The 27,393-nt window shown below is 38.6% G+C and overlaps 2 protein-coding genes across 2 annotated transcripts; one reads left to right on the top strand and one right to left on the bottom strand.

Moving 5' to 3' along the window:
- Nucleotides 1-486: 486 nt before the first annotated feature.
- On the bottom strand, nt 487-1,074 carry LOC107802597 (uncharacterized). The gene has a single exon (XM_016626132.1). The coding sequence runs from the start codon at nt 1,072-1,074 to the stop codon at nt 487-489; it is 588 nt and encodes a 195-aa protein (XP_016481618.1).
- Nucleotides 1,075-10,302: 9,228 nt separating this feature from the next.
- On the top strand, nt 10,303-17,043 carry LOC107802628 (uncharacterized). The gene is made up of 4 exons (XM_016626159.2): nt 10,303-10,837; nt 11,083-11,410; nt 13,723-13,956; nt 16,856-17,043. Exons 1-4 carry the CDS (start codon nt 10,446-10,448, stop codon nt 16,877-16,879), a joined length of 978 nt encoding a protein of 325 aa, XP_016481645.1. The 5' UTR covers nt 10,303-10,445; the 3' UTR covers nt 16,880-17,043.
- The last annotated feature ends 10,350 nt before the right edge of the window (nt 17,044-27,393 follow it).

The following is a 27,393-nucleotide window of genomic DNA, read 5'->3' as shown; positions in this document are numbered from 1 at the left end:
TCCAACAACGTCAAGTCCTCATGCATCAAAAGGCCATGAAGCTACAGTTGGATGAAGAGGCTCTGGAGGTTGGTGGATATAGTTAGCGTGGAATTGACACACTTGACATCTTTTGGTATGTTCCATGCAATCCTTCACCATTGTCGGCCAGTAGTAGCCCATCCTTTTGATGCAAAAATGGAGCTTAGAACTAGATTGATGTGCTCCACATGAGCCAGAATGTGCTTCCTCCATCGCTTGGTGGGCTTCTTCTTTGTCAAGACATCGCAAGAATAGTCCTTCAAAAGAGCGGCGAAATAATGTCCCCTTATAGAAGATGAATCATGGTGCCCTTCGCTTGATGTCTGTTCTTTGTCGTGGATCCTCAGGTAACTTTCCATGTTCAAGGTACTCTATCAATGGTTGCCTCCAATCCTCTTCTTCAATCATCTGAATGGACGTATGATGACTTTCGTTGATTTGAAGATCAAGAATTACAGGAATGACCTATCGATGACACACATGTATCTTTGTTGACTCATTCTCTCCAAGTGCCATCGTCGTGCCCAAGTTAGCCAAAGCATCAGCCATGCTATTTTCTTCTCTTGGGACGTGGTTTAAGAGCAATTGGTCAAATCTTTCGAGTAAACAAGAAGCATATTGGTGGTATGGCAAAAGATCTTCCTTCTTTATATCGTAAATCCCCAACTGTAGAATCTTCATGTCTAATGCCATTTCAAGACCGATGATCAAAGCTTGGTACTCTGCAACATTGTTGGAGCATGTTTCACCTAAAACAAAGGAGAATGGCAAGACTGGTCTTTCTGGAGAGATCAACACAACACTTGCCCCTGCACCGTTCCGACATGCGGATCCATCAAAGAATATTGTCCATCGTGGCGATTCTTCAACGAACAAAATATCTTCATCTGGAAACTCATCAGAAAGCTCCCATTCCACCGGAAGAGGGTGATCAGCTAGAAAATCGATGAGTGCTTGTCCTTTCACAGCCTTTTGAGGTGTGTATATGATCTCATATTGGTAAAAAAATATGGACCATCTTGTTAGGCATCCAAAAAGAACAGGTCGAGTCATCACGAACTTCACAGGATCTAATCGAGAGATGAGTTTGATGGTGTATGCTTCAAAATAATGCCTTAGTTTCTTTATTGCATAAAGTAACGCTAAGCATATTTTCTCAACAGGCGTGTAGTTCAACTCAGCTCCTATCAGAGTTCGACTGAGGTAGTACAAGGCTTGTTCTTTTCCTTCATCATTCTCTTGAGCAAGTAGTGCCCCAAGTGAGCGTTCTTGTGCCGCAATAGAGATATTGACTTTTGTATTGATTTGGCTCAAGGCACTCAGCCCATTTCTATTCCACCATACCGTATGGACCCGCCGGAGTTGAAAGAATTGAAGGAGAAGTTACAAGACTTGCTTGATCAGGGATTCATTAGACCTAGTGTCTCGCCCTGGGGTGCACCAGTATTGTTTGTGAAGAATAAAGATGGTTCAATACGGATGTGTATAGATTATCGATAGTTGAATAAGGCTACTATCAAGAACAAGTATCCGTTGCCAAGAATTGATGACTTATTCGATCAGCTTCAGGGTGCCAAGGTATTTTCGAAGATTGACTTAAGGTTTGGCTATCATCAGCTGAAGATTAGGGCATCTGATATCCCTAAGACATTTCGGACTCGGTATGGGCATTATGAATTTTTAGTGATGTCATTTGGGCTAACAAATGCCCCCAGCAACATTTATGGATTTGATGAATCGGGTGTTCAAGCCCTAGCTGGATTCTTTTGTGGTTGTATTCATTGATGACATCTTGATTTACTCCAGCAGACGAGGGGAGCATGAGCAACATCTTCGAATTGTGCTTCAGACTTTGAGGGATAATCAATTATATGCCAAATTTTCAAAATGTGAGTTTTGGTTAAACTCAGTTGGCTTTGTGCGCATGTTGTATCGCTAGAAGACATAAAAGTGGACCCTAAGAAGATTGAGGCAGTTCAGAACTAGCCTAGACCTACTTCAGCTACAGAGATTCAGAGTTTTCTCGGTCTGGAGGTTATTATCGCTGGTTCGTGAAAGGGTTTTCATCTATAGCAAACCCATTGACCAGACTAACCCAGAAGGGTGCTCCATTCAGATGGTCAGACGAGTGTGAGTTGAGCTTTCAGAAACGCAAGACTGCTTTGACTACGGTGCCAGTGTTGGTGTTGCCCATAGGTTCAGGATCCTACACGGTGTATTGTGATGCATCTCGTATTGGACTCGGTGCAGTATTGATGCAAGATGGAAGGGTGATTGAATATGCGTCGCGGCAGTTAAAAGTTCACGAGAAGAATTATCCTGTTCATGACTTAGAATTGACAGCCATTGTTCATGCACTGAAGATTTGGAGGCACTACCTTTACGGCGTGTCATGTGAAGTATTCACAAATCATCGTAGTCTATAGTATCTATTCAAACAAAAAGATCTCAATTTGAGGCAGAGAAGATGGTTGGAGCTGTTAAAAGACTATGATATCACCATTTTGTATCATCCGGGAAAGGCTAATGTGGTGGCCGATGCTTTGATAGAAAGGCTATGAGTATGGGCAGCCTTGCGTATATTCCAGTTGGTTAGAGACCGCTAGATGCAGATGTTCATACTTTGGCCAATCAGTTTGTGAGGTTAGATCTTTCGAAGCCCAGTCGGGTTCTAGCTTACACAATCGCTCGATCTTCTTTATATGAGCGCATCAGAGAGCGACAGTATGATGATCCTCATTTGCTTGTCCTTAAGGACACGGTGCGGCACGGTGGTGCCAAGCAAGATGCTGTAGGAGATGATGGAGTTCTGCGGATGCACGGTCGTATTTGTGTTCCTAATGTGGATGGGCTTTGTGAATTAATTCTTGAAGAGTCCCACAGTTCCCGATATTTTATTCATCCGGGTGCCGCCAAAATGTATCAAGATTTGTGGCAACATTATTGGTGGAGAAGAATGAAAAAGGATATAGTTGCATATGTAGCTCAGTGTTTGAATTGTCAGCAAGTTAAGTACGAGCATCAAAGACCTGGTGGTTTGCTTTAGAAGTTAGAAATTCCTAAGTGGAAGTGGGAGCGTATTACTATGGATTTTGTTGTTGGACTCCCACGAACTTAGAAGAAGTTCGATGCAGTATGGGTCATTGTGGACATGTTGACCAGGTCAGCACACTTCATTCCAGTGGCAATTACCTATTCTTTAGAGTGGTTAGCTAAAATTTACATTCGTGAGATTGTCTGCCTTCACGGTGTGCCCGTGTCTATTATTTCAGATCAAGGTACGCAGTTCACCTCGCACTTCTGGAGGGCTGTATAACATGAGTTAGGCACGCGGGTTGAGTTGAGTACAACATTTTATCCACATACAGACGAACAATCAGAGCGCACTATTCAGATATTGGAAGATATGTTTCGCGCATGTATTATAGATTTTGGAGGTTCTTGGGATCAGTTCTTGCCACTTGCAGAGTTTGCCTATAATAACAGCTACCAGTCGAGCATTCAGGTGGCTCCATATGAAGCATTATATGGGAGGCGATGTCTTTCGCCAGTTGGCTGGTTTGAACCGGGAGAGGCTCGGTTGTTGGGTACTGATTTGGTACAGGATGTCTTGGATAAGGTCAAGGTTATCCAGGATCGACTTCGCACAGCTCAGTCTAGGCAAAAGAGTTATGCCGACTGTAAGGTTCATGATGTTGCATTCATGACTGGAGAAAGAGTATTGCTCCCGGTTTCACCTATGAAAGGTGTAATGAGATTCGGAAAGAAGGGAAAGTTAAGCCCTAGGTATATCTGACCTTTTGAAATTCTTGAAAGGGTGGGTGAAGTAGCCTACAAGCTTGCACTACCACCTAGTTTATCAGCAGTTCATCCGGTGTTCCATGTATCTATGCTCCGAAAATATCATGGTGATCCGTCCCATGTATTAGATTTCATCTCAGTCCAATTGGATAAAGATTTGACTTATGAGGAGGAGCCGGTAGCTATCCTAGCTCGGCAGGTCCGACAGTTCAGGTCTAAAAGTTATTCATCAGTTTGGGTACAACGGAGAGGTCAGCCAATTGAGGCAGCTACCTGGGAGTGCGGTCCAGACATGCGGAGTAGATATCCTCACCTTTTCACAAGCTCGGGTATTTTTCTAACTCCGTTCGAGGACGAACGTTTGTTTTAGAGGTGGAGAATGTGATGACCCAATACGTCATCTTTAATTTTAAATATTTATTTCTATGTTCTGAGACCTTGAAAAGCACTATTCAGCATTCCTCGACATGCATGCGCAGTCCGTAAATTTTTTCGAAAAGTTTTTATATGAAACTTTGATTAAAATATGAAATAGAGCTTTAAAACTCAACTGAGTTGAGTTCGGTCATTATTTTGAGCCAACAAACCCAGATCAGTATTTTGATAGTTCCGGTAGGTCCGTATCATGATTTGGGACTTGGGCGTATGCCCGCAATCGAATTCGAAGGTCCCTAGCTCAAATTATCGGCATTTAACGGAAACTAAAAATTTAAAGGTTTAAGTCATAATTGGTTTTTGTTGATACCGGGTCCCGATTTAGATTCCGAGAGTTCGATCAGTTTTGTAACAATATTTATGACTTATGTATAAAATTTGAAGTTATTCCGAGGTACGTAGGCACGTTTTTCATTAGTTTTTGAAAAGAAAAAAAAGGTTTGATTTTATAAAGCTTGAATTTTTAAAGTTTGATCGGAGATTTTAATTTTGAGCAAACGAACCCGGAATGGATTTTTGATGATTTCAATAGCTTCGTATGGTGATTTTGGACTTAGGCGCATGTTCGAATTTGGATTTGGAAGTCCGTAGGACAATTCAACGCATTTTGACGAAAGTTGGAAAATAGAACAATTTTGGAAAGTTTGACCGGGGATTGACTTTATTGATATCGGGGTCGGAATTTGATTCTGGAAATTGGAATAGCTCCATTATGTCATTTATAACTTGCATGCATAATTTGAGTTCATTCTGAATTGATTTGGCATGTTTCGGCGCGAGTTATAGAATTGAAAATTTCATAAACTCACAAGTTTGAATCGACGCGCGATTTGTAGTTTTGCCGTTGTTATGTGTGATTTGAGACCTCGAGTAGGTTCATAATATGTTTTGAGACTTGTTAGTAGGTTCGGACGGGGTTCCGAGGGGCTCGGGTGAGTTTCAGAGTGGTTTTGAACCATTTTTAGGTCATTGTTAACTGCTGATTTTTGACACTAGTGTGCGAAATTTCTGATGCGCAGAGCTGACTTTAGAAGCTTATATCTTGCAATTTATAAGGAATCTGAAAATTATCAAAACATAAAAGTTGTAGCCCTTTGATTTTAATTTCCATAAAGATAAACCATGCATCAGTTGGACATTTATACAGAAAGTTATAATCGATTGACTGAAGGCTGGAAACGCAGCTTTTGTTTGCCTTGCAGTGTGCATCGCCAAATATTTTAGATGCACAGGGCTAATTTTGGAAGCTTATATCTCGCAATCTATAAGGAATTTGAAATTTATCAAAACATGAAAGTTGTAACCCTTTGATTCTAATTTTCAGAAAGATAAACCATTCTTCATTTGGACATTTGTAGAGAAAGTTATGATTGATTGACTAAAGGTTGGTACCACAATTTTTGGCTTGAAAATTTTGAGACAAGTCGCATCTCACAGTTGCGACTTGCCTGGACAGAATATATATGTCCGGAGTCCGACATTTTTGTTCTTTTTTTTAGAGTTTTAGACCTCGATTTTGGGCGATTTCATAGGCATTTTTCATGAGTTTGAGTTGGTAAGTATTCTTTATCCGAAATTAGTTATATTTCATGATTCCTTACTCATTTACATTATGAATCCGTGAATTTATGGAAGAAAAATCAGATTTTTATAAAATCTTCCAAAAACGAAAATTTAAGATTTGAAAGCCAATCTGATGTCGGAATTCGATAATTTTTGTATGGTTTAACTCATATCGAAACGGGTGTTCGGATTTCGTGAGTTTTTCGGGATTCGAGACGTGGGTCCCAGTGTTAGTTTTTGAAATGAATTTCGGATTTTAATCCGAAAAATTAGTATTAATTCCTATGATTCATGTTGAGAATATTGAATTGTTTGTGACTAGATTTGAAGCTTTCAGACATCAATTCGCGAGGCAAAGGTTTATTGAAATCTTGAATTTGGTTGCGAAGCAAGATAAGTGTCGTGGTTAACCTTGACTTGGGGGAATAGAACCCTTGAATTATTGTTACGTGAATTTCATGTGTAACGACGTATAGGCGAGGTGACGAGTGCCTATACGTCGTCAAATTGATTGTTTGCACATTTATCTAGAAATCATAAATTATTTTAAATCATGAATTAATTATTATGTTATTTATTTCTCTCATATTCCTTGCTCAATATTATGCCTTGAATCCATGCTATATTTGCTACATGCTTATTTGATTTATGTGACTTAATTGTTACTTGACATTTAGCATACTAAATATTAAATTGCCTATTTCCTCCTTAATTTCCACAATTAATTGCTACTTGTCATTACTTGTTTCTAAATAAATCATAATTATTATATGTTTGTTGTCTTACAATTTCATATTAATTGTTGCATTTATTGGAATAATTTCTTTTATAAGAATTGGTAAATTATATTATTGAGGAGCGGGTTGCACGCCGCAATAGAAATACAACAACAACAACCCAGTATAATCCCACTAGTGGGGTCTGGGAAGGGTAGTGTGTATGCAGACCTTACCCCTACCATGAGATAGAGAGGCTGTTTCCAATAGACCATCGACATCCTTCCCTCCAAGAGCTTCCCACCTTGCTCTTGGAGTGACTCGAACTCACAACCTCTTGGTTGGAAGTAGAGGTTGCTTATCATCAGAGCAATCCCTCTTGTCTATATATTGGAGGAGCGGGTTGCACGCCGCAACAGAATTGATTGAAAATGAATATATTGGAGGAGCGGGTTGCACACCGCAACAGAATTGATTGAAAAGATATATTGAGGATAGGGTTGTACGCCACAACGGAATTAAATGGAAATGAATATATTGTGGGATTGGGTTGCACGCAGCAACAAAAATTGAATATGAATATATTGTGGGATCGGGTTGCACGCCCAACGAAAAGTGATTTAAGTAATAATTAGTTATGACTGCCGAGTTGGCTAGATTGTTGATATGATTTACCAGATTAATTTCTATTCATGTTCTCCTATATTGTTGTTATTATTATTATTATTGCGTATAGGTTAATGTAAGTGACATGCCTTAACCTCATCACTACTTCGTCAAGGTTAGGCTCGGTACTATCTCAGTACACAGGGTCAGTTGTACTCATACTACACTCTGCACTCTTGTGCAGATACCGAAGTTGGTCCCAGCGGCGTACAGTAGATTTGCTCGGATTCAGCTATCCACAGGAGACTTGAGGTATAGTTGCACGGCGTTCGCAGCTCTGAAGTCCCCATCTACTTTATTTTAGCCGTGTATTTCTGTCAGACAGTTTATTTTCATTCACACCCTTATTTGTATTATTCTAGTAGTTCGTGCACTTGTTACACCAGTTCTGGGATGGTATTTAGACATCGCTATTATTATGGTTTACTAATTAAATTAAATGATTTTAAAAAATGGTTAAAATTATTCTAACATTGGCTTGCCTAGCAAGTGAAATGTTAGGCGCCATCATGGTCCCGAAGGTGGGAATTTCGGGTCGTGACACTTTCACGGAAGTTGCTTTCACTGCCATAGATTCTTTGGTTTGGTTCTTTGATGAAACATTTTTCTTGAACTCCTTCTAATCAGCAAATGGAGATGCCTTTCCATGGCTTGCGATGCTTAACTCCATGTCGTGAGATCGCGTTGCAAGTTCTTCAAAAGTTCGCAGTTTGATCTCTTATAGGATGTACAAAAGGCCCCAGTGCATCCCTTGAATGCACATCTCTATAGCAGATATTTTTGAAAGGCAATCCTTGCAGTCCAAACTTAACGCCCTCCAACGATTGATGTAATCCACCACGGGCTCGTCCTTCCTTTGCTTGGTGCCTGTCAACTCTATCATGCTTACAGTTCTTTGAATACTGTAAAAACGATTGAGGAATTCCTTCTCAAATTGTTCCCAGTTATTAATGGACTCGGGCTCTAGGTCAATATACCAGTCAAATGCGTTCCCCTTTAAAGAATGAACAAATTATTTTACCAAAAGGTCACCATGCATCCCAGCATTGCTACAAGTCTCGACAAAGTGGACAATATGTTGCCTTGGGTTTCCTTTGCCATCAAATTTATGCAACTTTGGTAGTTGATAATTGAGTGGCATGGTTAGACAATCAATCGTCTTAGTATAAAGCTTAGAGTAGTACAATGAACTTTGTGATGGTCCGCCATATTGAGCTCTGATGGTGTTTGTTATTATGTCTTGCAATTGTTGGAGAGATAACGCCGCAACCGAAGTGGATTGCTTTTCCTTCTCAATACTGAGCTTGGCAAGTGATTCCTCAACAACCGTTTTTTGCGAGGTGAAGTCAGGTGAACGAGAAGGGCCATGGCTCGACTCTCCAGGTGCATAGGCCTCCAATTTGTTCATGAGTTGAGCGATTTGAAGGTCTTTGTCATCAGCAGACTTCTTTAAGGCTTCTATAGTCAATTCCATCATGGCAAATGCTTCGTTCACGTTAGTTACGTCAGTAATCAAGGCATTGACTTTCATTGAACTGGAGAATCCACTAAATCCTCAAATCCACCAAGGTTTAGGGTTGTCTGAGAAAGTTCGTCAAATAGTGAGAATAGGGTATTGCCGCCCAGAGATTGTGGTTGCGGACGTCATATGAGATCTGCTCTTCTTTGCCATCTCCAAGGAGGCGAAGTATTCGGATCCATCCAAGCCACTAGCATTGAACTTGTTTCGAGTGATTGGGCCAACATGACTGAGCTCAGCGGATGCGGCAGCGAAATCATCTTTGCATGAAACATCATCGCACTTGCGGAAGGTCATTGCAATAGTAGATATGAAGTTTGCAGTTTTCAACTTGCAAGAGGAAGAGATGAAGGGCAGAATTGGTCCCACTAGGCATGCCAAAATTTGGTCGCAACAAATTTTTGTCGTACGAAAAATAAACTGCAACAAAAATAATATGAAAAAAAAGAGATTTTATTGATAAATATTTGTGAGTACAATTCTATATTATCCCTTGATTCTCCTCTATGAAATTCTCCGTGATTCGAAGGCTTGAGAAACGTCTTTCTCGAATGTAGGACGATGCAGATCTCCTTGTGATGTATTTAATTGCCAAGAACGTCGAGCAACACTTTGTTGTTTCGGGTTGATCTCCGGGAAGTACTCCGTTGACCACTCCTTTGTTGAAGAACTATGCATTTGATGATTGATATGCCTTCACCAATTGCGGAATGCTTTTCGCCAACTCTCTGAATCTCTCATGAGAGTTATATAACCCCTCTATTTATAGTTGTAGAAGATGGACAATCCAACTACATATGAACTCTCTTGCTTGATTCTGATTGGCTCTTGTGAGTCATCAAACTTATCACATAAGCTATGTCATAAGCTTGCTTGTGATTGGCCAAGATATGTCATTTTAGACACTTGGCAAATCTTGATTGGTCTAGATTGCCACATCATTTTAACACGTGGCGTCACCTTATTGGCCTGGGGTTTGACTGGATATGCCATGTCACTTGACACATGGCATGAGTCTGGACCTTAAGATGAAATGGACATTAGGCTTAAAAATATTAAAATTGACTTATTTAATTTGTAAAGTCCAAATTAATTATTCGCCCCAAAGTAATTTAGAATTTAATCCAAATTTTGTATGGACTAAATTCAATAATTTTTACTTGTTTACAGGGGTATTATCACTTTTAGCCCGCGCCAGAAACTATTTTGGTAGCCGAAAAAGTGTATAAAATTTGTATATAACATACATAATGTATATATATACAACAAATATATAAATTTTATATATTTTTTTTACTGTTATTTTTATAGCGGCTATAAATGTCATTTTTCCTTAAAAATTCCATATTCTGAAGTTGTGCAACCACTGAGCATTGAGTTAGGTGTGATATTAAAACCAAACACGGGAATAGTCTTACACTCTTACTAGACTCTGTTACTCCCATCCTTTGCACCAAAAAATCTAAGGCAGCACTAACGTAATCCAGATAACAACACAATCTCCATTTTTGTCCAATAACCAACCTCCACGTGTCAAAAAGCGCAGCTACATCAGCACGCCATGATATCAACACTGACCTTTCTGTGCTCCGTTCAATCACCAAAAGCATCATCAAAGATTCAAGTCTTCCCCACAAAAACTACACTTTTTCTCAACTTTTCCAATCACTCTTTTTTGTCACTTATTTTATTGAGCCGCAGTGTAAAAACCAAGAGATCTGAGTATGTCCATGGGCAAGAAAAATCGTAAATCCAAAACCAAAAACAAGCGGAGAAAACCTAAGTTTCTAAGTCTTAGTCTTCAGCTTTCTAATAAAAAATCTCAACCGTCAGATCATCATATGCCGGTATCATCCACCGCTAGCACCCATGATCATCAAAATTCTTCTCAACAGCTCAATCTCTTTCCTCTACACCCAGAAAATTTAGTCGACGACAAAGACAGTGGCCACGATGAGAACGTGGCCCTGTTTTTTTCCGGCGCTGAAAACAGCGCCACTACTCTTACCGAACTTCTCACTTCTTCTAAGGATGAAATTGATAGCAACCAAAGTGGTCCAAATTACATGACGGTTTCATCATCGGAAGCAAGACTAAAGTATGCCGACACTTACAGGTAAAGGTGATAAATAGGCGAGTTGAGTTGAACTTGGATTTGGATGAGTCTAATCAGGGGCGAAGCCACCTTTCGCAAAGGCCCTTTTTCGAAATATTATATTTCATACGTATATAACATTTATTGAACACCAGATTTCTTTACTTCTTTCAATTCTGAATACCCTAAGTGAATTTTCTGGCTTCGCCGTTGAGTCTAATGATTGTCATGATCCATACTGTCTAAAGTTTGAGTGTGTGTTACAGGGGACAAGAAGGTGAGCTAGTACGGACAGCTCTGAGGAACAAAGAGAGGGAACACAAGGAAGAAGAGAAGTGGGTTGTTTATTCGGACGTTGTTGATCTTGACCAACATAGTGAGACAACGAGGAAGGAGGAGGAAGTAAGCAGTTGTTCAATTGATCGTCCGAGGAAGAGAAATCAACAGCAGCAGTTGTCACTAAAGCTTGATTATGAGGAAATATTGAATGCTTGGTCAGATAAGGGTTCGCTTTATCTTCAGGCAGAATCTCCGCAGATCGTTCCCGATATCCATGACGATTTTCTCAATTATGAAACATCTTTTTCATCCCACGTGAGATTTTCTAACCTTTTTTTAATCAATTAAGGTTTAAGTTTATGACTAAGGCTTGCTATATCGCTGTTAGTTGTCACTTGTCATTTTGTTGAAATTAGGACCAAGGAAGAAAGTGCAATCTCTTAGAACCAAATATAGTGTAAAGTAGTCGCATTAGTATTTAACATTTTTTAATAATTGTAAAGTAGTACTGTTTGACATAAATCTATTAAAAACAAAATATTTGAACATGAGCAGCGATTGGTAATATGGTAATTGGAAATGCTTTAGATTGAAAAGGTAGTTGAAGCAACTTGAATTTCGCAAAAGATATTAAATAAATAGCTGAAATTTTGGTCAGCGGTATAAGATAGGGCATTACCTCGAGGCAGTTTCAGCTTTAGATAGGAGTTTCTCTTTCTTCTGCCGTCTGAGACTGCCTAGACACTGTAATTTTCATTTTTCATTCTTTTACTACTGTAGTTTTCGTTGGGTGAAACTATTTCCAATTTTTTTTTTAAACCTTTGTTTTTGGCATCAAATAGTCACAAGGAGTCCTCTAGAGTAAATGCCCAAAATCCAAATATAATAGTAGTGACTTGGTAAATTTTAGGTGAATAAACCACCTCTTGCATAAATATAAGGTAAGATTGTGTACGATAAACCCTTGTGGTCCGACCCTTTCTTAGACCCCGTGAATAGCGGGAGCTTAGTGCACCCGACTGCTCTTTTTTAGTGGATTGATGCATTTTTAATGTTGAAACCGTGTATAGTACTGAGTACTTGATTGGCCTGAGTTTTGGGGGCCCTGTGAATTTCGCTTTTACTTAATTTGCTGAAGCTTTTCGTGTCCTTATTCGTTTGCAAGCTGTAGGTTAGGAATCCACAAACAGTTCAGAAAGTAACTGCACCTCTCCATAAACACATAAGAAAAACATGTGAAGTTTGGTCTACAACTCTATAACTGACGGATCTGTCCAAGCCTGCCAACTTAGTCTATTCACGGGATACCGCTACCTATCACCAACATAAGTATTGGATAACTCTTATCAACTAAAGCTGAGTCAATCGGACTAGAACACCTAGTGTTTTTTGACTTCAATGAAATTTCCACCTAAGAGATAAGGTGGTTCTTCTTCCACTTCATTAACAATACTATAATTGTCTTTTTGGATGACGATAATTTACTTTATCCGTATATTATAGTTCACATTCGCATTTCTTTATGGTCATAACTGTCTTTTGGGAGGACGATAAATTAATGTAAATGCGAATTATAATAGTCGGACAAAATAATGCATAAAAGTATGAATGTCATTAAATTATTCTCTTGTGATGGAGAAGTGTCATTAAATTATAAGTTGATTATAGTCTGGTGTTTGGTTAATTATACTAAAATATAGGACATACAGACTTCAATTTAATTTATGTTTGATTCTTGTGATTAACTTTTGTTTTCGACATTAGCTAGCTAGCTTTGGACTAGTGTTCTTCATAATATAAGTGAAGACTACCTTTGTATTTGAGGGCTTCATAGTTCATATGGTGGATCAACTATCTACTTACATTGCTCCAACAAAAGAGATTTATAGCTTGGCCAGGTTTCAAAAATCAGCTTATTTTGAAAAGTGTTTTTAGTGAGAAATATTTTGTAATTGGCTAATTAATTTGAAAATCACTTTTGAGCAGCAATTAGTGTTTTGTCAAACTTTTAAAAAGTGTTTCTAAATATATTTTTCTCAGAAGTGCTTTTTGGATAAAAGCTACTTTTTTCGTTTATCCAAAATTGAATATAAAAGTACCGAAGCACTTTTTCAACTTTGAATATAAAAGTACTTTTAAAAAAAAAAAAATGCTTTTAGATTTAGATATGCTTGGCCAAAAAAGGCTATTAAAAAGAAACCTAGGCTTTAAGGAGCGGCTGGAAGTTGGGACACCTTATAGAGCATCTACGTTTTCTCTCTGTTCAAGAGTTTGGTATCGACATGTTAACAATATGAACTCGTTATTCTAGCAACCAAATGCTTGAGGTATTATGTTGACCTTTCTTTTGAAACGTTTAAAATGTTAGCCTATTTCCCGCAAATTAGGCAGACCGAAGCAGATGTTATGTTATATGTACGCGTGCGTGTGTTCAACATCAAGCATTTGGTGATATCACTTTTCCTCGAGTTCATTTCCGATATTTGTTACAATTTTAGTAAATTTTTATACATAAATTTATGCTTCACGTCAAAATTATTGAGATTCAGATGAACTCAGTGTCGCAACGCTACATCCACCTCTGCTGATGGGGCATGTTGTTTTCATTCTTGATGTGAATTGTGTAGGGACTAATGGGTGGCTGGGATAGCAGTGCAGTTCTATATAGAGTGCCAGAAGTTATGGCAAGTGAACAAAGTGCAAGTAGAACCACAGAAAGTTTACAAGAGGAAGAGTTGAAGGTTGGACGAAGAGAGGCCAGTGTATTAAGGTACAAAGAAAAGAGACAGAAGAGGCTCTTCTCTAAAAAAATCCGCTATCAAGTTCGGAAGCTCAACGCTGAAAAGCGCCCTCGCGTTAAGGTACTGTATAATGAGTAACATTTTACTTGATTACTCCTTATGCCATCAAAAAAATGTCCTAATTATTTTGAAATTGATGCATAAATAATACTACATAATTTGGTAATATGTAAAGGACATAGGTTCAAATTTGTCCATGCACTGTATGAAGTTGTTCAATTTTGTGTTCTGTTAAACTATTGGTCCATTCATTGACTTGCGGTTAGCAAACTGTCTAGTATTTGCCCATTGCCATTAACGGAGCTCTAACATAAAATATGGGGTGTTCACGTGTCCAAGTTATCTGAGAAAAATGCCACGCCCTTAGTCGTTAACTAAGTACACATGTAGTACTTGACAGTTCGCTCACGATCTTACATAACTTGCTCACGTTCTTGCTATACCAAGTCAGCCTTACTACACTCAAGAACGCTAAAAGAATGTTAGAACACGAGAGAATTGCCAAAGAAAGCTTTTTATTGTAGAGAACTTGATTGTTTTGCTTGGTGAATTACAAATAAATGACCCCCTTTATATACTAGTCTCCTAGGGGCTAGTGAGTAAATAATAATTATTACACAAGTCTCTTATTATTTACAAGTAAGACCCTTCTCTAGAATTCTCTACATAACTAGAATCTTCTAAGGGCTTTCCTAGCAAATCCATAGGGTTCTAGGGTCTTCCTAGGGAAACCTCTATATTTCTCTAGAACATTTCTACAACTTCTAGTCTCTTTCCTATGTAAGCTTTCCATATGACAAAAATATACGCCAAGTGGCACCTATGTGGCATGGTGATGTGGCGGATCATGACACTCTCCCCCACCCAATTTTGTGCCGCCCTCGGCACAAAGTATCGACTCGTACGTGCGCACCTCGCCTTGGCATCACCGGAGATCTTTGTCCTTAAGCCATGATGCCCTATGGAGCAGTTTCCTTCCCATGTCACAAGGTAATGGTCACCTTTCTTCTTGCCCCGTTTGTACTTTGAACAACTAGCAATGATGGCCTCGATCCTCCGCCCATCGGATGCCTCTCCTTGCTCTTGACCTGAATCTCCCCATGACTCAACAAAGTCTAGAAGCTTCTCAAGTATCGGGTACATGCTTCCACTCCCTATTTGGCTGCCCTCCGTGGTCACAACCTTACTGGCAAACTTGACTCCTCTGTTTGATGCATCGTCCAAGTCTGATAGTGTGCCATCACTTTGTAACTTGCCATCCTCTTCAACTATGTCCGCCCAACTTTTCTTACTACCACCATGCTCCATTTTCATAGCGCCAAGATAGGCTTTGGAATCCTCTACTTTCGGCATAGATTCCAAGCGCATCCCTTAATGCATGCGGTTTCTCCTGTATCATCCTTATGTGCCTGAGCAAAGTTCCCGATCATTGTTGCAAGCTTCCCAACTCTAGGCATTCACTTGCCCGATGCGATCCTTTATAGAAGTATCACCGTCCCTTGGGCACGTACTCACTAACGTTTTCCGGCCCCTTGCCATTTCTCTTGGACCCATGTCCGTTATGGGATGGCCCCTAGCTATCGTCCTTGTATACCTCGGCTATGCCTTTTCCGTTGTCCTTGTCATGATCTCCCCCACCCCTCTTGGCGTTGCCTTCTTTGAACTTGGCAGGCTCCATCTTGAAGTCAATGAGCGACTCGGCTACCGCTATGGTCTCGTCCACGTTGGCTACTTGATGTCTTCTCAACTCCTGCTTTGCCCAATTTTGCAACCCATCCATGAAGTAGAAAAAGGAATCTTTCTCGGACAACGGTGTGATTTGCAACATTAAGGTAGTGAACTCACACACATACTCCCGAATTGTGGTCGTCTGTTGGAGCTCCCTTAGCTTCCGCCTAGCCTCGTACACCGCATTCATCTGGTAGAATTGCTTTTTCAACTCCTTCTTGAACTGCTCCCACATCTCAATCTTGCATAGCCCCTAACTTTGTCATCCTCCTTGACTACCTCAAAGTACTTGTCCATCCTCAAAGGTAAGTTTGCCACCTCGCGTGCATCCCGTGCACTGCCATATTGCTTTCGCTTAGGGACCTTCACGTTGGTCCCTTTTGCAAGTACCAAGCCCTTGGTAATTCCGACCGTGGTTCCCTACAAAGCATCCTTCTAGCAATCTTTTGAATTTTTTCTAACATTCCTTTAGTCATAACCTTTGCTCTAATACCACGTTGTCACGTCCTTAGTCGTTAACTAAGTACATGTGTTACACTTGACAACTCGCTCACGATCTTGCACAACTTGCTCACGTTCTTGCTATGCCAAGTCAGCCTTACTACACTCAAGATCGCTAAGGGAATGTTAGAACACGAGAGAATTTCCAAAGGAAGCTTTTTATTATAGAGAACTTGATTGTTTTGCTTGGTGAATTACAAATGAATGGTCCCCTTTATATACTAGTCTCCTAGGGGCTAGTGAGTAAATAATAATTATTACACAAGTCCCTTATTATTTACAAGTAAGACCCCTCTCTAGAATTCTCTATATAGCTAGAATCTTCCAAAGACTTTCCTAGCAAATCCATAGGGTTCTAGGGTCTTCCTAGGAAACTTCTATATTTCTCTAGAACTTTCCTAGAAGTTTTAGCCTCTTTCCTATGTAAGCTTTCCATATGACAAAAATATACGCCAAGTGGCACCTACATGGCATGATGATGTGGCGGGTCATGACAAGTAGGTCTAATTTTATCCCTTTAACTTCAAATTACTATCGGACTGGATATCAAAAGTTGTTATCAGCATGGTAAAATTAGACCAGAAGTTTAATATTGGGCGAGTGCTCAATTTCGAATAGTACATGAGCAAACTTGGCACTTTTCCCCTATGTAATTGTGAATATCATGGTCTTTACATAAGATCATATTCTAATGTTGCCTTTAACTCTTTTGCGTTTCGTTTATTTGCAGGGGCGATTTGTTAAGAGGGATTGAAGCGTGTTTTGCCTCATTTTGAAGTTAGTGTGTTATTAATGGAAAGCGGGATGCTTTGTAGTCTTCATATATCTGGATATTGTAAATGAACTCACTCTTAAAAAGGAGAAGTATGACGAAAAGCAACTCTTATCAATCAATGAATAAAATTGCAAGTCAGGGCACATAAATGAGCAAATGCAGATATGAACGTTCATTTTGTTCAGATATTTACTGTTAACTTTCTTCAATTGTTCAAATAGAGTCTTGGTTCCAAGTATAGGGAGAAAAGGAGACCAGTGAATCAATTGGTTCAGCTCTGAAAATTGAGCGAGGAGAATTTGTCAACTTGGTCACCCATATCAAAGTAAAAGAGCCAAAAGTCCTTGATCGTGTTGTCACTAACACTGAAATTAATGGATGTAAAGATAAATAAAGTGAAAATGGTGTGCTCATTGTGACAGTTTCTAAAGAGGAGGTGAAGAATTCCAAAATAACCGAGATTGAAGAAAAATAGGAGACTTATAGGGTATATTTGGTAGGAAGGAAAATATTTTCTACCAAAAATAAAGTCATTTTAAGTTGTAATACTCAATTAATAAGTGCTCTATAAATTGTGTTTATACTTCGTAACGTTGTACACTGTGAATGCCGTTTCATATTTTCTCTATAAGTTTTCTTTTGATTAGTAAGTGAACATTGGCGTATCCATGCTTTCTAATAGATGTTTGCAGAATAAATAAATAAATAAGGAATATGTCTAATAGTAAAAATAATAAATTAACAATCTCAAGAGGAACCGTTTTAAATTCTCTCTATGTATACGATCAACTTGGTATCTGAATTCATTCTATTTTGGAGAATTTGCACAAATATACAACCCAACACAATACATCGCACTAACGTAGCCATATTTTGCAGTGGACACTGCATAGTCTATATTATTTTTGCAATAATATTTATACACTCTTATACATTGTTATACAATATTTATATGCCAATATAAGCATGTATCTAAGAATCTTGTATAAGAATGTAAAATAATGTATAAACATGTATCAATCTTGTACATAAAATTTTATAACAATGTATAAAATATATAAAGATGACTCAATCTTAAGCTTTCATCCTGCCAAAAGCAAGGAATATTACAATTTATATGACAAGAACAAAAACACTATTTCTATAGGAGATTGCTAGTCCCTTCGGGGACATCCAATAAATAAGGAGAGATTACTAGAATTCTACGTTAGTTTTCCTCAAAAAAGAAATTCTACTACAAGATCCAAGAAAGTAAAAAAATTAAGTTGATTAATCACAAAAACACAAAGAAAAAGATATCACCTTTCTTGAAATATATAGAGTCAGAAAACTAAGAAAATTTTGGCTTCAGAAAGTTTGATTCTTAAGTGTTTCATTTAAGCGAGCAATTCAAAAATTGTCATTGCTTGAGGAGGTCAGACTGTTTGAGTAACACGATACACCAAGTACTCTATTTGAAAGTCTTGGCCTCCACTACCTAAACTTAGTGGGGAATGTTGGGGAAGATAAGCAATTAAGATAAACGAGAATCTTAATATTGATGTATTAAGGATATCAAAAGTAATTCATGAAAAAGTTAACATTTTAAAATGCCAAGTAGCAATTTAGGACAGATTAATTAATATAGTTAAAATTAGTCTCTCTTTCAAAATTTTGAATTTGAAAACAATTAAATAGGTATATATTTTTTTTTAAATATTCAGTAGTTTCCACTGTTTTTAAAATTCAGTAGTTTTCTACTGTTTTTAAAATACTGTATTTTTTTTATAAGAAAGAGGAATTAGGACTTCGGCACTTCAATCCCACGCCATTAGTTAGTTTAGGTCAAATTAGTTTCTTTTTTAAAATTTTGAATTTAAAAATAATTAAATATGTATATTATATTTTATTAAAGAACCAGTACTTTCTACTATTTTTTAAAAATTGTATTTTCTATAAGAAAAGAGGAATTGGGAATTCGACAATTTAGTCCCACGCCCTTCCTTCGCCTATTTGCCCTACAAATAATCCTACAAATTTGGCTTCAATTCCACGATCTCTCACCACTATTTTTACTCCTCACCCACGAATTCTTCTGTCCTATATTCTCAGTAATATGATTTTACAGTTTTCTCAAATTAGTTTTCTACTTTTACAATATATACTTCTATTCTTTCTCCCTCGTGTGCATATCAAACAATAATTCTGGACTATAAGAGGTGATTAGTATAATTTGTATTTCATGAACAATCTTTATTCCTGTTGAGATTGTATTTCTGAAACAGATTATTTCTGTGAAGTTTGTTGACGGCGTAACTTCTATGGCAACTGTTGTTTACCAATCTTAAGGTTATACCACGGATTCTTGCTGATGACTTTTTGGAGAATCATCAGCAATAAGTCAATTATTTCACATGATCTTTTGATTCATATGTGTTTCTATAAGCATTTTGTTGGAGTTTCTACTTATATTTATAAATACCTCTGTCTATTTTCAGGACTTAATGGCGGCTGAAATAAATTTCGCTAGCGAAATTAACAGCAAGTCAATGAATTGAAAATTAAAGGTTCGTGTTATCAGACTTTGAAAAAATTCAGATCGCGACAGACCTGATACCCCTTTTTCTATTGAGATTATTGTTATGGATGAAAAGGTATTGTTTTAAATTTACGATTACTTTCTATCTTGCATTGTTTACATATGCGTAAGTATATTACAATCATATACAAAATAACTTAGTCATTTTAACTAGTTGATAATTTTTTTAGGGCGACCGCATTCACGTAAGTATTGGCAGGTCTTTTATCCAAAGGTTCAAACAACAAATTAAGGAAATGGGTTTGTACATCATGAATAATTTCGTAGTTTATCCAAATAATATGAAACTGAAGACCAAAGACCATAAGTTTAAGCTGATGTTCATACATAAGACCACTGTTGAGGATATACATGATCCACATTTCAACATGTGTATCTTCAAATTTAGAACATGTGAGCAACTGTCAAATCCCCAAAAATTTAATAATATTGAGCTATTCGGTAATTAAATTTCTCTCATTTTTTCTAGTTTTAGTTTACTTTTCCTTATTTGTTATCTATCTTATGAGTGCTAAGTGAGAAGTAAATCAATACTAATTATAGTACATAAGATTAAAACTTAAGTTTTAGATTAAAGCTGAATTTGTTGACATTGAGATACAAGATTATGAGTAAGGTTTATGTGAAACAAAACCTTCTGATTAATCTCTGTTTCCGTGGCATCAAAATGTGTTCAAACAAAATATTCAGGGCGATGTTCTCTTCACATGGAATTCCACTTCTGTATCTGACACTAATTTATTTGAAGAGAATTAACAACTATGTAACTTAACTAGCATCCTTTCTGACAAGTAAACTAACAGTTTGGTTCACCTAAGGATGGCGCCATGTGATGATCCAAAAGGTCATTTTTAAATTTAATAATTAATTATGTACTCTAATACCTTAAAAAGCACTATTTATTATTCATCGACTCGCATGCGCAGTCCGTATAATTTTCCGGAATGTGTTTATATGAAAAATTAATTAAAATGTGAAATAGAGCTTTAAAATTCAACTGAGTTGACTTTGGTCAACATTTTGAGCAAACGAATTCGGATCAATATTTTAACGGTTCCGATAGGTCCGTATCGTGATTTGAGACTTGGGCATATGCCCGAAATTTAATTTGGAGGTCCCTAACTCAAGTTATGGCCATTTAACGGAAACTAGAAATTTAAAGGCTAAAGATTTTCAAAGTTGACCACGGATTTGACTTTTTGATATCGGGGTCGGAATCCGATTCCGAAAATTGAAATAGCTCTGTTATGTCATTTATGATTTGTGTACCAAACTTGAAGTCATTCCGGATTCATTTAACATGTTTCGGCACAAGTTTTGTAAATGGAAAAGTTTGAAACTCTTAAGTCTGAATTAAGGCGTGAATTATAATTTCGATGTTATTTGATATGATTTGAGACCCCGAGTAAGTCTGTATTATATTACAGGACTGGCTGGTATAATTGAACGGGATCCCGAGTGGCTAGGTGAGCTTTGGGGTGAGTTTTGAGTGAGTCCAGGCGTTTCGGCACTCTAATATTGTTCTGGAACTTTAGGAAAAGTGCGGACCGCAAAGAAAAAGTGCTGACCACACAATTTTGAGTGCGGCCACACTTTAAAGAAAAAGTGCGGACTACGGAGGACAAGTGTGGAACGCACAATTTTGTGTGCGGCCGCACTTCAGGGGTTCTGCAAGTTCGATGGTCCAACTTCTGAGGCTTATATCTTTTAATCCACAACGAATTTAGAGATGATTTAAAAATAAAAATTGTATCCCTTTGAATCTAGTTTCCAAAAAAGTATAGTATTAATCATTTGAATATTTGTACAGAAAGTTATGAGCATTTTACTTAAGCCTGGTAAGCTGTCACAATGAAGTGCGGCCGCACAATTGCGGCAGCAAAACTTGAAAATGTGCGGCAGCACTTGAAAATGTGCGGACCGCACATTGGGAAATCAGAATTGTGTACTATATAACAGAGGGTTTGGGTATTATTTCATATTTTGGACTTTGGGAGCTCGGTTTGTGACGATGTTTCGTAGGTTTTCAAGAAATTCATTAGGGTAAGTGTTCCTTATCCTATATTGATTATATTCCGTGATTCCATACTCATTTACATAATGAATCTATGAATTTATGGAAGACAAATCAGAGTACATGGGGTCGGTTGTACTCATACTACACTCTACACTTCTTATGCAGATTTTGGAGTTGGTCCAGCAGCGTACTGTAGGATTGCTCGGATTTCAGCTACCCAGAGGAGACTTGAGGTATAACTGCACAGTGTTCGCAGTTCTGAAGTCCCCTTATACTTTATTTTAGCTGTGTGTTTTCTTTCAGACATCTATATTTTATTTAGACCCTTATTTGTATTATTCTAGAAGCTCGTGCACTTGTGACTTCAGTTCTGGAATGTTATTTAGACATCGCAATTATTATGGATTATTCACTTTATTTCAGACTTTATTTCCGCATTTATTTCTTTGTTATTAATTAATTTAAAATTATGTTAAAATAGCTAATTACATTCTAACGTTGGCTTGCCTAGCAAGTGAAATGTTAGGCGCTATCACGGTCCCGAAGGTGGGAATTTTGGATCGTGATAGTTGGTATCAGAGTACTAGGTTACATAAGTCTCACGAGTCACGAGCAAACTTAGTAGAGTCTGAAGGATCGGTACGGAGACGTATGTACTTATATTTTAGAGGCTATAAAGTTTAGGAACAATATCACTTCTTTCTTAATCTGTCGTGCGATCTTATTCTATCATCGATAATTGAACCATTCTATTCTTATTCTCTCGTAGATGGCGGGCACACGTAACACATCTACCGACGGACGGGGATCAGATCCCCCAGTGGAAACTATGGCCAAGGGTAGAGGTCGAGGTCGAGGTCGAGGTCGAGGTCATGCTAGAGGCAGAGGCAGGGGTAGATCTTAGTCTAGAGCTCAAGCAGTAGCACCTATTGTAGAACCTCAGGTGGATCTTCAGGAAGAGGTTCCTGTTCAGACTGTATTAGTTGGACCAGTTCAGATCCCAGAAGGATTCATAGCTACTCCAGTACTTCAGGACCTAGTCCGTTTGGTGAGCCTTATGGAGGGCGTGGCCCAGAATGGTACATTTCCAGTGGCACCAGCCGTCTCACAGGCTGGGGGGGAGCACAAACTCCCACTACTCCCGCTCCAGAGCAGATGGCTTGCCAGTAACAGGCTCCAGCAGCCCCGCCAATTGGGGTAGTTCAGTCAGTTGTTGCGACACAAGACGGTGATAGGCCCACCATGTATTCTAAGACCTTATTGAGACTAAATAAGTTTACTAAGTTCTTTCTAGTTCACTTCAGTGGTACACCTTCTAAGGACCCAACGGATTATCTTGACCGCTGTCATGAGGTATTGCAGAACATGGGTATAGTTGAGACCAATGGGGTCGATTTTGCTGTATTTCAAATGACGGGTTTCGCCAAGAAGTGGTGGAGAGATTATACGCTGACCAAACCAGTCAGATCGCTTACATTGACCTGGAAGCAATTCTCATGACTATTACTCAGTACGATACTCGTTTTGTGGATTTAGCCTGTCATGCTCTCCTTTTACTACCTACAGAGGGAGAGAGAGTGAGGAGGTTTATTGAGGGACTCACTCACCCTATCAGGCTTCAGATGGCCAAGGAAACCGAAAATGAGATTTCCTTTCAGGCGGCTGCTAATGTCGCGAGGAGGATCGAGATGGTTCTTGCACAGGAGAGAGGGCAGGGGTCTGATAAGAGGCTTCGTCAGTTCGGTGGGTTCAGTGGTGCCTCGTCTGAAGGCAGGGGTAATTTTGGTAGGGTTCATCCTCCCAGGCCGTTTCATTCAGCACTTCAGGCATCTTACGATCCTATTATGCCTTACTCTGGGTAGCCAGTGTTTAGTGCACATTCAGCTCATATCAGTGCACCACCACTCCAGAGTCACTACAGCGGTTATCCGGCCCGTTCGGGTCAGCTTCAGCTTCAGCATCCACGGCAGCAGGATGTGTGTTATGAGTGTGGGAACATTGATCACATCAGGAGGTATTGCCTTAGGTTTTCGAGTAATAGATCTCGGCAGGATTCTCGTGTCATCATACAGGCACCGGTTGCTTCACCGCCTGCTCAGCCACCTAGAGATAGGGGTCAGGCAGCTAGAGGTGGAGGTCAGGCCATTAGAGGTGGAGATCAGGCCGTTAGAGGTAGAGGCCAGCCAGTTAGAGGCCATCCCAGAGACGCAGTTCAGAGTGGTGGGGCCCAACCCTAATTTTATGCTTTTCCAGTTAGGCTTGAGGCCGAGTCATCCGATGTTGTGATCACAGGTGTTGTTCCAGTTTTCCATAGAGACGCTTCAGTTCTATTTGATCCAGGATCTACTTATTCCTATGTGTCCTCCTATTTTGCTTCATATTTGGTTGTGCCTAGTTGAAGTTTTATACGTCAATGCCATACAAGAGGAGATGATTTTTGTGGTGTCTGATTTTCGCGTGTACTGACTACTGAAGGACCTGATTCTTCTAAGTATTCATTAACCTACTGTTGCTGAAATAGTAAATGCGGAAAGTAAAGAACACAAGTATTTTTACGTGGAAAACACCTGGCTCAAAAGGTGAAAAACCCACGACCTACTACTCAGTAGGATTTTCTCCAACACTTCACTAAATCAATGAGCCAAAACAGCATTTACAAAACTCTTTGTAACCTAAGGATTAACTCTAATTCCCGTTGTGGCAACTAACCTCTAATTGTTGCGACAACTTCAAGTTAACTCTAACTTGAATACTCAGAGTACATATTACAATTGCCTCTAGATAAAGCTGAAAGGTACAAATTGAAAACCACTAACTACAATTGAACTAGAATAAAAGACAGACACTTGGAACTGGTTCTTCTATCTGGTTCATGTAGCTTCAGGTTCGCACACTTGAATCACACAAGAATTGTTTGCAAAATGCCTTGCTATTTTGCTCTCAACTCACGTTTAACTTCTGCTTTTGTGTGTCACCGTAGAATGAGAAAATCTTGCAATATATAGACTTATTAAAATGGAAAATAACTAGAGTTCTAATCCTATTCTTCCTCGGTGGAAGAGTTCTAGTTATCCTTAACTTCTAACCCCTCCCTTATCTTGGATAGTGTTCTCTTTGAGTAAGGAGTCCTTCTCTTTATCAAGTATGCAACCTTTTCGATCAGGAGATATCAGATATAACAAGTTAAGCTTATCTCCTTCACGTGCATTCCTCATGCTCGAATCTGCTCGTGTCTGTGTACGCAGGGGATGAACCTGGTTCATTCCTAAGCTTTCTTTATCAATCTTCAAAACAAAACTTCACTTGGCCCAACAAATTCCCCCTTTTTGATGATGACAAACTCTGTGCTTTTCATAAGCTTAGGCCCTGTTTCGACTTAGCTCAACATCAACACAATGTTAGAACATTTTACCTTTTTATCACTTATCATCAAGGACCAAGTTCATTAGGTTATAAACATCACTTTTCAATGTATAAAGCGCAACATTTTCCCCCTTTTGGCATCATCGAAAAGGTACATAAATATGTAAGATAACCAGATTTTAAAACTTATTTATGGCCACTAGGCTACTTCAAATGCAATTATGGGTTAATCATCATATATCATGCTAAGGATATTAACCATCAAAGAAATATAAACAAACAATTAGAGCAAAAAGACAATGAATTTCATTGATGATTGATAAGATCCTACCATAAAGCATAAGAAGAAATAAAAACACTGGAAACATGAGCAAAAGCAACACAAAAATTCCGAACTGGGTCACTGGTTGATCTACACTAGGATAGGAGGTTTAAGGCTGGGAAGGACCATGTGCTTGGTTTTTGGCTTGGAGTAATTTCAGCATATCCTGAAGAATGCCATCATTCTTTTCCTTTTCTTTTGATAGCTCAGTTCTGAGAGCATCTCTATCAGTCTCCACCTCTGCCAACCTCTTCTTCAACTTATCAATCTCAGCATCCTTAGCCCCACTTTCTTGCACCAAGGCTCGCACCTTGCTATTCACTGGTACCTTCTTGGATGAACCAGGATCTTTTAGGAGTGGTGTGGACTTCATAGTCACAAGCAATCAAAGTATTTGCTCCAAAATGATCCTTGCTTATACCAACCTCCCACTTCTTCATAGGTATCTTGAAATGTGCAAGCACAACTGTGAGAATGAAGCCATAAAGTATGGCATGAGTCTTGGTGCCATTTAGAACCCTATCAAGAAGTTGTATTATAAACCCAAGACAATTAATCTGCCTCCCACTGTCCAAACACTCCATGAGGACCAAGTCCATGAATGTTGCAATGTGCCTCCTTTCCTGCCTTGGCAGAACACACTTGTTGACAAATTCAAATAGCACTTTGTGGGGTGGCTTCATCTCACTTTTATAGACAGCCTTGGGCTCAATTTCCTCCTCATTGTCACTGAATATTCTGGTAATGGCAAGGGCAGTAGGAAGATTTTCTAGGCTTGGCCACTTGAGCTTCTTATAATCATTGTACCCCTCAGCAGGTACACCCAGAATCTCTCCCAACTCCTTCACATCAAAGGTGACTTTCACTCCTTTCACCATATTGGTAACCCCTCCATCTTTTACCTCACCATTGGCCATAAACTCCACAATTTCATTCCTGGCCAGCCTGCCATCCAACTGAGGGACCATGTCCTTCCATCCCTGCAAATGAAGAATGAGCCACTCTTTTACCCTTTCCCTTCACAGCACTTCGAATACCCTTGCTCTCTTTTTCTTTTCCTTTTTCATTTTTATCACCAACTCTTCCAGATTTAGTAATTTTAACGCCTGTCATAGACCCTACTGGTACAAACCTATTCTCCAAATTTATAGCAACTTCATAAATTGTTTCAGGAGTAACTATAGGGCCAAAAGATACCTGTTCAGTATCAAAAGAAACCGTTTCTTCCCCATCAGTAGCATATTTGAATGATTCATCAGATTTTTGGGGTTCTTATTCCCTACCCGCTTTTAATTTTTCATTTATTTTCTTGATTTGTTCTCTCCCCATAGTAACCTTGAGAGCAAGTATCTTTACTATTTTCTTAGAGGTTGGGGTGGTAAAAGAGGTGATAGTGGGTGTGGAAGTGGTTTCTTGTAGTGGTGATGAAGGATTCTCACGAGTGTTTTCCATTTCTGTGCTTGGGTATGGAAGAAAAGAGAGTTGGATTATGTTTTGAAGATGAGGGAAGATGGAGAGTATTTTGACAGCTTGAAAGAGATGAAGTGAAGAATACACTAAGCCTGATCAATTTAAAGAGAAGTGATTAATGGGGTAACGACATCTTTTCAGAAGTCTAATCAAACTTAATTTCAGTTTTGAAAAGACGTTGGAGTCTATCCCTAGAATCTAGGCAATTCAATTCGGTTAGGACTCTTTTGAACAGAACTGGTTCACTTGTAACGGATAAGTCCAAAAAATAAATTTGGGATTAAACGGGACTCTGTTTTTAATCTTGATCCAGATATAATTATTTCAAATAATGCAGAGTGTAGAAAACATACCGAGTGATCTTAATGAACAAGGTTCTTCACTGAAAGTTCTCTTGTGTAAGACTGATTATTTTCCAAAAAAATAAGGATAATATCATTAGATATCAGTGAGACATTTTAGCACATGGCACCAGAGTATACTAATAAAGGTATTAGATTGAGCAATATCTAATATGATTATTTACAAAATTCACAAATTATCTAACCAATCATTGAGTTAGAACTGGTTCCTCTTAGGTGATCTTAATCATCCCTAATTCTAACATGTTCCTTTCAAAGTAATTTCTACTTAGAGCTTTTGTGAAGATGTCAGTTATTTGCTTGTCAGTAGCACAAAATTCCACAGTGATCAAACCCTTTTCATAGTTGTCCCTCAAAAAGTGATGCCTAACATCTATGTGC

This window comes from Nicotiana tabacum, chromosome 17 (genome assembly GCF_000715075.1).
Source record: "Nicotiana tabacum cultivar K326 chromosome 17, ASM71507v2, whole genome shotgun sequence".
In the NCBI taxonomy this organism is placed as follows: Eukaryota; Viridiplantae; Streptophyta; class Magnoliopsida; order Solanales; family Solanaceae; genus Nicotiana; species Nicotiana tabacum.
This window is presented reverse-complemented; position numbering and strand designations above follow the sequence as displayed.

Coding starts and splice junctions, on each gene's coding strand:
- LOC107802597 (XM_016626132.1), bottom strand. CDS start 1,074: ATGACTCGACCTGTTCTTTTTGGATGCCTAACAAGATGGTCCATATTT.
- LOC107802628 (XM_016626159.2), top strand. CDS start 10,446: ATGTCCATGGGCAAGAAAAATCGTAAATCCAAAACCAAAAACAAGCGG. Junction 11,411..13,722: donor AAACATCTTTTTCATCCCAC/GTGAGATTTTCT, acceptor TGAATTGTGTAG/GGACTAATGGGTGGCTGGGA. Junction 13,957..16,855: donor AAAAGCGCCCTCGCGTTAAG/GTACTGTATAAT, acceptor GTTTATTTGCAG/GGGCGATTTGTTAAGAGGGA.